Source organism: Triturus cristatus, chromosome 8 (assembly GCF_964204655.1).
Source record: "Triturus cristatus chromosome 8, aTriCri1.1, whole genome shotgun sequence".
Classification (NCBI taxonomy): domain Eukaryota; kingdom Metazoa; phylum Chordata; class Amphibia; order Caudata; family Salamandridae; genus Triturus; species Triturus cristatus.
The window spans coordinates 769541141-769556499 of record NC_140591.1 but is presented as its reverse complement, the minus strand read 5'-3'; the positions used below and the strand labels follow the sequence as shown (position 1 = coordinate 769556499).

Sequence of the window (15359 nt, the reverse complement as noted above, 5' to 3'; positions counted from 1 at the left end):
ACAATAGCACTTTACAACAAATGCAGCATAATTTGATTATGTACTATCCCCTCTGCTTTTACTGTATTAATGGTAAATTAAAATTGTAAGATGTATACCACATTTGTTTTCACATAGTTTTTAATTTGTATATTTTTATGGTTTTAACTTACTTTAACAATAAAGAATTATTCATAGTCAGTGCTACAGCCAAAATAGCTGAAATATCTGTCAGAAAGCTACATCTTTACCAAGAAAGTGTGCTTTTATTATTTGGTGTAAAGTCACAGTAGTTTGAGATTTCCGACTACACACACCACCATGGAACTAGCGCAAGCTCAAAAGAAGCTATCCAATTGGTTGACTGCAACATGAAGAGAAAGTTGCAGCTACCATTTTATGACTCGGTCAAATTATTGCAGAAAATATTTTAAAAGGGAACAAGGCGGCAGGTGATGGGTACCCTGATCCCGTGGCCCGTGTTTGGGGAGATTTCAGGATGGCCATAAAGCACCTGGACCAACCGCACAGTAAGAATAGGAAGACGTTAAAAAAGGCCCATTCCTTTTGGGTCAGACAAGTCCTTGTGTGTAGCGTCAAGACCCAATAAGTTAATATTTTTTCCAGGTCCGGCCAAAAGGACAATAAGTCTGCTGAGGACCAGACCCTCTTCCAATACAGCAGATGTCTGAGTTTTACTCAGAGGGCAAGAGGGCGAATGCCAAGGTCTAATCGGAGTGGCACTAGTGGAGTGCTGGCAGGAAGATTGGTGAGGAACTATCAGTTCCATACCATTGATATTGTTGTGCCCCCAGAGTTTCCCACCATATAGAGACTCCTCCCCTCGCCCCAGAGCCTCTAAGTTGTAAATTTGCAATGCAGGTGTTATCAGGCAAAAGCTGGACCCCTTCAAGGCTCTCCGGATACCACCAGTATAATGTTCTAGTCTGAGTTTACCCTTTTGGATCTGGGGTGTCAAACCATGTTCTTTGAGAGTGAGCCTTCAGATATTCAAAAGGTACAAACCCTCTCCAGTGAAGAACCATTAAGGACTGGGTGCGATCTAGCAATCTGGCAGGGATTCAATACCATATACATTGTTTTAAGGTTGATCTCCAGCCCGCTCTGCTTGCATAAGACGCCGAACCGGCCTAACAAATTTTGGATGCCCACTGGGGATCTCGAGACCAGTAAGTGTTTCCCCAATACAGACAGCCCATGGAACCGAGGGAGACAAAGTTAATTTGCTGTGCACTGCTGCGTGCCAAGAGAAATCAACCAGGTAGACCAAAATTCTTTTAGCATGCAATAGTACACAAAGCGAACACACAAAATCCCTTGGTGCCGAAGTTTGCCATCACAGCTTTAGACAAGTGTTGCCGTAGGACCAAATACGTAAGTTGGGGCACAGCTGATACAAGTTAATCGCAGTTTTGCTAGTGAGTTTTTAGAAGCTATTCAGTGACGAGACCATTTCAGGTACTGGTGGTACGAGAAAGGGATCATAAGGCATATTTTGAAATTAACATGTCAAAATGCTTCTGGAATGCAATGCATGCCTACATTATGTGCAGTAGCCCTTTATTCAATGAAAAGAAAGAGAAAAAAGTAAGAAAAAAAAAGGAAAGAAAGACTTCAGAAACTACATTACACATAGTGCTTCCGGTTTTCCGTTTAATGATTTTTTAAAGATAAATACAGATTTTTAGGAAATTCGAGAAACGTTGGAACTCCATAGGAAATTAGTCTGGGATCTGGGTAAAAAGAATGTTTTAGAAATTGTGCATTTTACGATTCTATGTACTCTTAACTCGATCTTCTAAGATTGATTTATATATATGTCATGTTGTCAAATGTAATCTATCTAAATAAGGAGAGGGGAGAGGAGGATATGGCTAGGTTCGTCCTTCTAGGTACTAATAACGCAAAAAAAGATCCGACATCAGGGATCAGAGAACCTAGCTAGATGGGAAGAGAGGGGTCTACTTAGTGAGTAAGACGCACCTCAAATAGAGAAAAGAAAATACTTTTCTTGAGTCCCCTCACTCACCAAAGGTTTCCCCTAGGTGACATGCTTCATCATTGGGGCCATCCCAAGCATCTACTGCTTGGGGCGTGCTGCGACTTGCGACAGTTACGTAGGAGCACTATTTAGTGAAGACTATGTGAAGTGCAGTGAGAGGGGAGTGGTGTGGGTTTAAATTAAAAGTTACCTAGCTAGTGAGCGTAAATGAGTTTATTCGTGCTCCTAGTTGGTAAAGGATAAAAAGGGGGGGTTAATAAAAGGGAGGAATTAGGTAATAATGTGCTAATAGTCCCTAATATTGAAAGCCAACATGTTTCGAGGTTATCCCCTAAACCTCTTCTTCAGGACCGCATGGGGACCAGCCCCATGTGTACCACTCCGTGCAAAGACCTATAATAAAGTGATAAAGTAAAAAGGAAAAATAAACGTGCACATTAGTGTCAGCGTAAATCAATTACATACGGTTAGATTGAACGCGTAGTCCGCCGATGGGATCCAATAGGTCAATTTGGCAGAGGCAAGCAGAGTCAAGGTTATTTAGGCTCCTCCACCCCGGCAGACCATGAGGCAAATTTTGACTAACTACTAAATACTACGCGTTCAATCTAACCGTATACAATTGATTTACGCTGACACTGATGTGCACGTTTATTTTTCCTTTTTACTTTATCACCTTATAATAGGTATTTGCACGGAGTGGTACACATGGGGCTGAAAAAGAGGTTTAGGGGATAACCTGTTGGCTTTCAATATTAGGGACTATTAGCACATTATTACCCAATTCCTCCCTTTTATGAACCCCCCTTTTTATACTTTACCAAATAGGAGCACAAAAACTAATTTACGCTCACTAGCTAGGTAATTTTTCAATTTAAACCCACACCACTCCCCTCTCACTGCACTACACAGTCTTCACTAAATAGTGCTCCTACGTAACTGTCGCAAGTCGCAGCATGCCCCAAGCAGTAGATGCTTGGAATGGTCCCAATTATGAAGCATGTCACCTAGGGGAAACCTTTGGTGAGTGAGGGGACTCAAGAAAAGTATTTTCTTTTCTCTATTTGAGGTGCGTCTTACTCACTAAGTAGACCCCTCCCTTCCCATCTAGCTAGGTTCTCTGATACCGGATCTTTTTTTGCGTTATTTGTCAAATGTAATCTATAATGACCACTTACGCACTTTACTCTGCATCTGTACACTGTATCATGAGCTGAACTCTCAAAAAATATATATTGTTTTTAATAGCGTGTTGTGTATGGCTAGACTCTTATTTAAGAAGCCTTTCTGTTTGGCACAGCGTTTGGTTCGCGTGCACAGCAATGAGTTAACGTGACCAAATAGAGAACTCTGCCACCCATAATTCCACATATTTGCAGTAGAACACATTCAAGCACACCACAAAGTTTGCTCCTCCAATGCCACAGTTCTAGTGGTCCTGAAATTAGCATTCAGAGTGGATATTAAGGTACGGTTATGCATGGGTCAACTAACAATAGCTCCAAAAGGTCCCCACATCAGACAACCTCTTGAGCCATTTTAGAATTCTCTGCAAGGGAGAGTACACAAAGCCTGTGAGCAGGATCTAGGCAAGATTATTAGGCACAACAGAAACAGTCAACAATAAGACTGTTAAACTGAAAAAACATTTAAGCGGGATGTGAGGGCGAAGTTACTCAACAGCCTTGAAGCACAGATAGGGGAGGTTTGATTCGCCATTTATATTTTAGCAATTTTGAAGTTCGATTCTGAACATTAATGTTATTCTGTTCTTTTATGGGCAACGCCAAACTTGAAGTTTCTAACTGACTTTTTTTTGCAGGTGTTTACCATCGCATTTGCAAGCAAGGCACCAGAAATTGTGTACGCCTGACAAAATCAACTATAGAGGTAGTATTAGGCGAACAGTTTCAGGAGCCGGTGGTGCTATACAGCACCATGACTAGAGTGCCACCGTAAAGCCATTTAGAGGAACGCCTAAAAACGAAGTCAACCTTAACGAGCAAGTCAGTCACAAGTCTTTATTCAACTAATAAAAGCCATAAAAGCACAAGATAAATAAATACACCAGGAGCAATTATTAGAGCAAGACCATGCAAAGCGAATACAGTTTATGCATATGCCATTTCCGAAAAACCATATTAAAATAAAGGATAAAATAGATGCATAGCTCAATTAAAAACAGACTATAAAAATTCAACGTGTAAAATTCATCAGAACAGTTCTTGTGCATTTCATCAGGGAAGGTACAAATTCATCTATATGGGAGGCATCTTTCTCCTAATTCTTATAGCGCCAGTGAAATAGCTAGCAACTCCGAAACAAATCATGGCAGAGGAGAGCATCTGCAGGTATAGTAATGCTATCCTTGCTTTGACAAAATGGCTTGAGTTCAGAAGCGGAAGAAAGTATTTTTGACGCAGAGGGACATACAATTCACACAAAAAAAGAGAAAAGAGCAAGTTGTCCCGATTGGAAAAATTGTCACATGGCTTTGAGCTCCAGGGCTTTAAAAAGCCTTTTGGAAAGGCTTATAGCCAATGGATAAGATTCAATCTGAATCTGGTTAACAGGAAGCAGGCAAGTCACAAACCTTTCACAATTTAAAATAACGAAAATAAACTGACAATTAATGACTAAGAACACAGAGCCTATAAAAAGAAATATAAACCCCCATATCAAGGGAGACCTTCAGCTAGTCCTGGATGCTGAAGTCAACAGCACTTGGGGCCTGTAGGACCGTACTGGAAATGCAAAATTACAAGTTCCAAAATGTAATGGCCTGTTGACTGAAAGTCAGGTGCTCTTAGGGGTATTTGAAGACATGGGTGTCACTTGGCAGCGACGAATCATGAGGCGTCAGCTGAGATACATTAAACCACTGAAGAATACCGCTACCGGAACTCTGACAGGCACTGGAGCTGCATTACAATTACCCGTGCCTAACAAACCAGCTCAAATAGAACTGAGAAAATAAATTAGGAGTGGAGTCAAACCAAGGCCCGTGTGCCTGCCATTCTGGCAACCGTGAAAGGCCTAGTACGGACATCTAGACACCCCCGCCTCGTTTCCTCTACCCCGTCTCACCTTTATTCTTGGGCATTGCGTCGGCAAGAGTGGGATGTTTTTCTCAAGCTCTCCAACTACAGTCACACGATCAGAAGGTATAGTTATCGGTGGTGAAGAAGCGGCTGGTAGTCGTGCTGTTCTTGCCGGGTGTTGTAATCCTACGGCAGTGAGAGGGCGCTTTCAGGCACGCACGAGCAAAAGGGAGGACGCTGCTGTCGCACGGCTTTTTGACGTCACGCAACTTGTCTGAGCGCGCGCGCAGCCGGTTTGTCTGCCATCGCAACTTTTGCACGTAATGACAGAGCAACGCTTTAGAAATAGAAGAAAGACTTCATCAAACCTTCAACTAGATCACGTAACACGCATGCTGCAACCATTATGAGACAATGTTGGTTTCTTTTTACAACAACGGGAGTTACAGTTCTCTTTTTAATTAGATACTGTGTCAGGAAGACAAATTTACAATTATTTTAAAGACCGTGAGTTATGAATATTTTCAAACGTGAAATTTGAAATATAGTCTGTATTGTGCAAACGCCTTTATTTTACCATTTTGTTTTCCCACTAGGTTTATTTCTTGTACTACAACGGTTCTTCCTTAAAGAGTGGATCTTTAATTTCCAAAATGCTTTTATGAGTTACCTTGTATATCGCTTAAAACGCACCTTTTCTATTCTTTATGTTGTAAGCCCATCTGCTAACTTTTCACGCGTGACTGCTGTATATATATATATATATATATATATATATATATATATATATATATATATATATATATATATATATAGGGATCATACATTTCGGCCACAAAAAATAACTTCTGTTATTTAATTAACTAATAAAAGCCAGTCTAGCACCATACATCTGTTGGAGTCAACTAATATGCATTATGAGTCAGAGTAGCATCCAATTGTACGACATAATGCAGCTCATTTTAGGGCAGTATTACTTGAGTATTCTGCCCTTTCTATGTCTGACTAACCACACAGTTGTCCTCAGACATGTTGATACCCAGGGCCAGCTTTAGGGCAGTGTAATCGCAGCCGAACCTGCCGCAGTCCTGGGTGGTGCTGTGTTTAGAAATAATTTATGGGTTTAAAAGCACCTTCTGCAGAGTTCCTTGTGTGTGGGACAGTTTGCAGGCAACAATAAAAATTATACATGTCAGCATTTTGAAACAGCAAAGAGGGAGGTTCTTGCAACAAAAGCAGAGTGATTTATTTTCTCTATTGACGTGCGTGATAACAGAGGCAATTTCCAAGCGGTAGACACCTAAAATAAAGTTGTGTGGGGCTTTAAAAATCGAGTCTCCTGACTGAATCGGGTATGTTGGCATGTATAGAAACTGCCCCGCTGGCACAGCAAAAGAATCGTACTCACAAGTGTTCTGCTGCGTGTTCCTGATCCAGCGCAAATCTGGAAATGTGGAATAACATTTACCGATATCCTCCCTGCGTCGCAGACCCGACGTCACACTAGCTCATTCACACACACATTCATTGGTGGGGCCCATAACACCAACACTCATACGTCTCTCTCACAAGTCTGCACACAGGAGGGATGAGTAATTCAAGCGCTGGACATGTGGGGGGAAATACCTTATAACCTATAGGGAGAGAAAAGTTTTTTTACAAAATATACATTAACATCTTTCGCCTTTAGATCCCTAGTCCCAAACATCAAGGCACTCCACCCACTTGGTCAACGGACCAATTTAGTTGGATTGGTTGATGGTGATTTAGAACCAGCTAAAACACATTTTAAGACTCAGAATCCTTATTTCCCTTAATCAAATCACAAACTCATATTTCTTGTTAATCAATATTTGTTTATCTAAATTTTCATAATGATTAATATTTGCATTTGTCTCGTCAAAGTTTAGAATTTTTAGATTAATTCAAATAAATCGCAGAACATCATATTTACCTAATCTGGCTATCTGAAGACCTCTAATTCATTGGCTCTGCATAACCAAATTTTGTCGTAAATTGTCCGAAAAAGCAGGCCAAAGATCAAAGTCCTCTGCTCAACACATTACAGTCCCAATTTATCAAAGGACCATAAATTGTGCAAGCATCTATCATAGCCCGTGGATTTAGAAAAAGTTTGCAGTCATCAAGCGGTCGGGCAGCATCTGGATCTTCAGGAAAGGCGTCACAACGAACGAACGTGGAAAAATGATGAATGAAAAAAAGAGAGATCTGAACCCTCCCTATTCTACTACCCTATTTCATAATAAATCAAGTCAAAGAAGATACAATTTTAAACTTTAGGACAGTCGTGATTGGCTGATTGAGATCGTACGATTTATATTCCCAGATTTTCAGTACAGTTCGAGGGGTGAGGTCATTGGTCAGCGAAGTGTCGGCTTGTTCCGGTTTACTGTAAGGTTGATTGTTCCCCTGTCTTGGCGAATGTCCCGTTTCGTATCCTTGACCGGGGACATGTTGTGCAAAGGTCGCTACGAGGTTTAGGAGATTTCTTGCACATGCGCAGCTCACTCCGCGCCTCATGAGACAGTGGCCACTTCTGCGTGTGGTGACAGTGGCCATATTGGATTTAGGCCCAGATGCCAACTTAAGCGAAACAAACACAAAAGAATAATGAATTCATAGAAATGGTGATTCTAATGTTAACCCCTTGCTAATCGCTCTATGTGCTTGTATTTATCTAGCATATAGCGACATTTAAAGCAATTATATTCACCTCTTTCGATCCTCCTCAAGGGTGCAACATCACAAAGCAACATATATCATGCAGTATTCTATTACCACATATAGTATTGTTAATATGCGTACAGATTTTAGTTATAAGAGTTATTTAGCCATGCAAAAAAGCAAATCCCATGTGTAGTTTAAGTATTAATAATGTTGATTAGTATACATGCAACACTCGTTTAATAATATTATAATTAATAGATTATATAATTAGTATTTTCTTGCAAAAATAGAGGAGGTATACAAAATTTTGCACTACCTGCTCCATCAATCCCCCCTTTGGTGATTTTATCACCACAATACCTAAAAGTTTGTAAATTTATTACAAAAAGAAAATGAATTCATAGAATTTTAGTTCACATTTCTGTTTCCTCAATTTCTTCTCCTCTTGCCTTTTTATACATACTATCTTTCATTTCTTCTAATTCTACTTCTTCAAATTCTCTTTCTTGTCTTTTATTTTCTTTCTTTCTCAAAGTTTCTCTCTTTAAATTTTTCTGTATTTTCTTACTTTTGCAACATAAACATCCTAGTCTTATAACTAATACTAGAAAAATTACACAGGTTAGTGGAAATAAGATTTTACTTATAAATGTACTACCTAATTTTAATAGGAAATCTTTAATAGAAGATCATTTCTTTCCAATCTTTTCCCAAACACCTTCAACCTCCAGTGGTGAAATTTCCTCATGCAAATCAGTTATATTTTTAATGTATGACTTTAGATCTTGACTTTCATCCGGAATATAAGTACAACAATGTTGAACTTTCAGCATTCCACAGACTCCACCCTCTTTTGCCAAAATGATATCAAGGGCAAGTCGATTTTGCATTATCATGGCGCGCATGGCAACCATTTCTGTATTTACCAATAAAAATCCTCCAGCGGTGCTTGTTGACAAGCGATCCACTACTGTTGATAATTTTCTAATTTTATGTGCATTCAGAGATATTCCCACTGCCGGTATCAATGCTCCAAAAATGTCTCCCACAATTTCTGACCAAGATTCTCTTTTTCTACGTGTTAGTTGTCTACCTAACTCATGTACACCATCTCTTCCTCTTCCCACATGGAATATCTTTGGGAAAACCAGGCCCACATAACATGTGCCAAACCAGTGATCTGGTAATCGATAATATGCTTTGTTCCCGCAGATAAAATATAATCCAGAAAAAACTGGATCATTTCCTCCTTTAAATCCCCATCCACCCATGATTTGTTATGTATCATGGCAATCACTGTTACCTACAAAATAATTATCATATACAGTTTGATTCCTTCTAATACACAACTTTCCTTTCTGAGGCCAATCTAAAGCCATTGTTGGACTAGCTTCTCCTTTCAAATGTTTTTCCTTTTCAACATCCCAGACTGTCCTTTCCTTTCTTCCCTCAGATACTTTCTTTTGCATTTTCAATCTCCTTTCTTCAACCATATCCAAGAACACTTTCTCCTCCTTCTTTAAACTACAAGTTAGATTATTTCTAAATATAGACTCTAATGTTAATTCTTTAGTTTCTAAGAAAAATTCACCTAATACCTTTGCAGGTTTTACTTTATTCAATTTGTTAATTACACGTGCTTGTGAAAATATGTTATCTACATCTGAAAAGTAATATTCTAATTTCCCTATTTTGTAAAACAAACTTGCTATTACACTACATGTTATTCCATACGTTACTGGAAGGTGATGATAGGTCACTCCCTCAGATACAGATGCAGGTAACTGCATGCAGACGTAGCAGTCCCTCACGTCCATTGTCTTTATATATTCATATAGTAACTTCGAAAATACATTGTTAGAGAAATCATTTATAGACCTGTCTTTATGTAAATAATTTTTATCTATAGTAGTCGGATATACTTTCTGAAAGTTTTCTACATTAGTTTTATTCTCACTATATCCTTCTATTGTTTGTAGTGTAACTTTAAATGAGATCATCAAAGCCAAAGCACTCCATAGAAGCATTAGTAATCCTGTACAACAACAACACATTTTTAACCACCTTCTAAGTAATACACATTTAGTTTTTCTATTCTCTGTGTTTGCCATTTCGAAAAATGATCAGTGTCTTTTGACTTAGCCTCTTCTACTTCACAAATAGTTTTGTCTAACCCAAGGCTCTAAGCACCTACTTGGTTCTATCAGTTATGTCTTTTCCAGTAATTTATTGTCTTTCCATTGGTATCACTTTTGGTCTTTTCAGTTTGGCACTTGATCGTCTTTCACTTTTCTTTCACAATCTTGATACAGAACTTCCTGAACATCTGCTTCTTCTCCAATGTCGGACAAGATAACTCTCAGGATTTCCGATTCTTCATCTTCCTCAACCACTTCTGGTACAGTCACCTCTGGATTTTCTTGGCTATCTGCCTCTTCTTTTATTTCAGGCAGCGCCACATATGACCATTCCGGCGACTTATACTTCTGGTTAGGTTTTCTTGTTCTCTTATTTTCTTCTGTTGTCGTTTTATCCTTGTCTTTCAATTTTTCTTGACTCGATACTTCATTCACTTGTTCAGCTCTAGACGAATTCACTTGTGTCAGTCGGTATCTTAATCTCTTTATTTTGTTTGGCCAGATTTCATCTCTTGCTGATCTTTTCAATTTGTTTCCCTTTTCGTTTTTCTCAGCTCTCCATGCTCTTTTTCTCAGGACTCGACCTTGTGGTGCTTCTTCATCACTGTCTTCTGATTCTGTTTCAACTTGACTTTTACTTTCAACTGTTTTTCTTTCCACCACTTCTTTTATTTTCCCTACTTCTGTCCCTCCTCGTGTTTCTTGCACACACTCTTCCTGCTGACTAAATGTCCCTTCCTCTAACTGGATGTTTGAATTCCCTACAACTCCTCGGGGGTCTTCGGCAAAAATCTTTCCCTCACTTTCTGTATCTGTCACCTGACCATCTGCTCTTGTTACTTCAGGTGGAATTTCTCTCAACTTTCCATCAGGAATTTCTTTATCGAGAACTTCTTTAATTGTCTCTTCACTGCTTTTCTCTTGTCCAGTATGTACTTGGGCTTGTTCAGTTTCTGAGTCTGAGCTGGTGTCTGAGATCTGCAATTTTCTTCTCAAGGGAATGTTCTCTGGGGCAATGGTCAAATTTGGTTCTGACTCCTCCCTTTCAGAATTTTGTCCTGTTCTAGTGTCTTCAGTATCAGATTCAGAGCTAGTTTCTGATTCTTCAAAATACTCTCCTTCCTTGTTATCCACTGGGTTTGGAATTCGCAAGGTATGACTAGCATGGATCCAGTTCTTTATTCCTGCACACTTTACAGCTGTTGTTGTAGTTAAAATCACTTGTTGTGGTTTTCCCCAACGTGGGACCAAACAGTTCCTTCTTCTGTGCACTTTAATTCTCACCCAGGAACCTGGGCTCAGATCATGAGCTGGCTTCTTTTCAAGGGTGGTGGCATCCGATCCAACCTGATGAAACACAGAATGTACGGCGTCAGCCAGCCCCTTACAGTAATCCAACACCAAGTCATCAGAGATAGGCAATAACTTGTTGACTGGTATGAATACATGCCTCATTGCTCTCCCCATCACAATCTCGTGGGGACTCAAACGTGTGTTCCTCTCTGGAATTGATCTAATAGTCATGAGTACCAGAGGCAAGACATCAGGCCATTTCAGTCCTGTGGCTAAACACATCTTTCCTAATCTGTTTTTAATAGTGCCATTTACCTGTTCTACCACACCAGAAGCCTCTGGCCAATAGGCACAATGCAGTTTTTGTTGTACATTCAATGCTTCACAAATTAGCTTCATGATTTCATTATGGAAATGTTTTCCTCTATCTGACTCAATTGTGACTGGAAACCCAAATCTAGGGATGAACTCCCCAAAAGCAGTTTTGCTACTGTTATTCCATCACTTCTTCCTGTGGGATATGCTTCTACCCATCTAGAAAACAGGCAGACAATCACTAAAACATACCTCAACCTGTTACAGGGAGGCATCTCAATGAAGTCAATTTGCATTCTGGTGAAAGGCCCTCCTTCTCGACCTATCGTTCCTAGACTTACCACTATTGTTCTTCCAGGATTGAACTGCTGACATATAAGGCATCTTTGACAAAGACTCTCAGCTACAAGTCTGAATTTTGCATTGTACCATGTCTGCTTAAATAATCTAAGTATTGCATCTCTCCCTACATGGGCTTGTCCATGATACATCCGGCCATGGCTGACACCATGCTATCAGGCATAACAGGTCTTCCATCCCGATAGACCCACACATGATCTGTTTCCCTTGGTGCACATCCTGCCTTGACCCATTGTCTCATTTCCTCATCTCCTGCTTCTTCCTGTAACTGCCTCACTTCTTCCCATGTATTCACAATGTTAGTAAACAACAAGGGACATGAATTCATTTCCTTCTCTTTTGCCCTGTTCACCGAATTCTGGTTTCGCGCACAATATTGAGCCATATCGTTTGCATACTGATTCCCAGCTGCAATGTAATCTCCGGTCTTGGAGTGTGCAGCACATTTCACAACAGCCAATTGCTTAGGCAGCTGTATCGCCTCAAGCAATTTCCCAACCACTTCAGCATTCTTTATAGGGGTTCCACTTGAAGTCAAAAATCCTCTCTGTGACCAAATGTGGCCAAAAACATGCACGACACCAAAGCCATACTGACTATCAGTTATCACAGTCACTGTCACATTCTTTCCCAACTTACATGCTCTGGTTAAGGCGAAAAGTTCAGCAACCTGGGCTGACTTTACTCCCTTTAGGTAAGATGCTTCCATTACTGCTGCTACTGTGCACACTGCATATGCTGCACTCAGAATTCCTTCGTCTGTTCTCAAGCATGATCCGTCCACAAACATCACATAGTCACTTTCTGTCAAAGGTGCATCTTTTATATCAGGTCGTGATTTTGTACAGAAATCAAGCACATCCAAGCAATCATGATCCACATCATGTTTGACTTCCACATTCTCAGCATCTGGCAATAATGTTGAAGGGTTCACATTCAGACATCTTACAAGGCTCACATTCGTTGCACCTAATATGACTTTTTCATATTTAGTCAGCCGACTATGTGTCATGAACTGAGTGCGGCTCCTTGTTAAAAGGATTGCCACATCATGAGGGACAAATTATCGCACAGGATATCCCATCACAATTCCTTCACTCTGTTCCAGACTCTTACAAGTGGCAGCCACTGCGTTCAGACAACCAGGCAACGCTACAGCTACTGGGTCGAGTATAGCTGAAAAATATGCAATTGGTCTTCTCAGTTTTCCATGTTTCTGTATTAATACAGAGAGTGCACATCCATTCCTTCGCTGCAGTATAGTTCAAACTCTTTTTCATAATCAGGCATACCAAGTGCTGGTGCCTCACACAAACTGTCTCTAAATTGTTTAAAGGCTGTTAGCTCTTCTTTATTTAATTCAATGGGGTCTTTTACATCACTTCTTGTCAGGCGTACCAAAGGTTTTGCAATCAGGGAAAAGTTACTTATCCACTGACGATAATATCCTACCATTCCAAGAAACATTCTTACTTCTCTTTGCGTCATTGGGGCTCTCATTCCTTTTATTATCTTGATTCTATCTGCTGTTATTTTCCTCAGTCCTTTTTCAATTTTATGGCCTAAATATTGTACTTCTTTCTGGCAGAATTGCAATTTCGATGGGGATACTTTAAGTCCTTCATCTGCTAGATGATTTAGCAATGCTATGGTATACACTACACAAGCTTCTCGTGTTTTTGACGCCACAAGCAGGTCGTCAATGTATTGGACAAGTACTGATCTCTCGGACATCTCTAGATCTTCTAAGGACTTTTTCAATATCTGGTTAAATATTGAGGGGCTCTCTATATACCCCTGTGGGATTTGGCACCATGCCAAAATGCGTTCGCCAAACCAGAACACAAAAATCTGCTGACTGTCTTGATGCAATGGGATGGAAAAGAAAGCATGACACAGGTCAATCACTGTGTACCATTCTGCATCATGTGGAATCTGATACAAAATCACTGATGGATTTGGTACAATAGGGCAACATGACACAACTATTTTGTTTATTTTTCTCAAATCTTGCACTATTCTGAACGTTCCATTAGGCTTTTTCAGGCCCATAATTGGTGAATTACATGGACTACTCATTATTTCTCTCAAAATACCTTGTTTAATCATTTTCTCTATTATAGGAGTAACTCCTTCAATTATTTCGGGTGTCAATTTATACGGAGGAATATTTGGGTAACTTATTCCTTCCTTTATAGTCACTTTTACAAGATCTATATTTTTCATTAATCCTACATCTTCTCCTGTGAAATCGCAGACCTCTGCCTTTACTGTCTTTTTCAGTTCCTTTGGTAGTTCTTCAGGGTTAAATACAGCAAATGCCTCAGTAATTTCAGGTTCCATATTAGCCATAGTCATTTTATATAGTACATCTTCATCAGGGGTCTCAAAAGCTATACCATCGGGAGTGCAAAATATGGTGCAATTCATTTTGCACAACAAATCTCTTCCTAACAAATTTACAGGGCTTGAGTCACACACGACAAAGCGGTGCATTTCAGAAAATTTCCCTATGTTAACTTTTACTGGTTCAGTGAGATATATTTTAATATGTCTGTTGGATACGCCAACTACTTGGATTGTTTCATCCGAGAGAGGAAGGTTTTTAACATCAGCTGACCTGACAGTTGAACGAGTAGCACCAGTATCTACTAGGAAAGTAATATTTTCATCATTTACCTTTCCATCGACAAAAGGGCCTGTCTGGTCTACTTCTAGAGTTGCGCCAAGTATGCACTCATCTTCCTCCCCTCGGCACCGTCAATAGGTTTCTTCTGACTCACTCTCATCGCGTTGTAGCCAATACTGCGAAACAGCACTAGTGCGCGGCAGCTTAGTTACCTGTTCTTCGTTGTAGAAACCTGTCTCATTACTGTATTTCTGAGGATTTACGCTCTGTGCAAAAGGCGAATTTGGCACCTGATTCTGTTGGGCAACAACCTGCTGCTGTCGCTGTGGTTGACAACTCACCTCTTTCTACACCTGCAAATTCAATGATGCATTATCACCATTAGTACTCAGGGGAAATTTACACTCGGATTTCCAGTGCCCTATTCTTCCGCAATTATGACATGGCCACTTCTTTTTGGCTTCTTCTATATTAAATTGTCCCTTCCCTTTTCCAACATTAAATTTAGGTTTCATACCTGCACCATTTGCCTGTTCAATAAATTGAGCTTCCTGTCTTTCTGCCACCTTTACCTGTGCCCACATAGCCTTTTCTTTTAACTTACGTTGTTTGGCTTCAATTTCATCACTAACATATTTTGCATGTCGCAGTACTTCATCTTTTTTCTTATTTTGCCAGTCCACTGTAGGCTGTTTAATCATTTCACGTATTTCTGGACGCAGCCCATATACAAATCGGTATACAAAATGACTTAAATCCTTTTCACTCAAAATTTAATCACCACTGAACTGCTCAAAGGCGAGGATTAACCTCTCATAATAAGTGTGTACTGATTCCTTAGCTTCCTGATGAGTCCTGTCAATTTTTACCCAATCAGACTCCTTGGGAGGTAC

At 39.9% G+C, this 15359-nt stretch overlaps 1 protein-coding gene across 1 annotated transcript in view; it reads right to left on the bottom strand.

Moving 5' to 3' along the window:
* The window catches only part of LOC146805066 (eukaryotic translation initiation factor 1A, X-chromosomal), a 54642-nt gene extending 49268 nt beyond the window's left edge, over window positions 1-5374 (bottom strand). The window contains exon 1 of the mRNA XM_085622205.1: window positions 5090-5374. Coding sequence (XP_085478331.1) covers window positions 5090-5105 — 16 coding nt within the window. The 5' untranslated portion in view covers window positions 5106-5374. The remainder of the gene's footprint in view (window positions 1-5089) is intronic.
* Between the last annotated feature and the right edge of the window lie 9985 nt (window positions 5375-15359).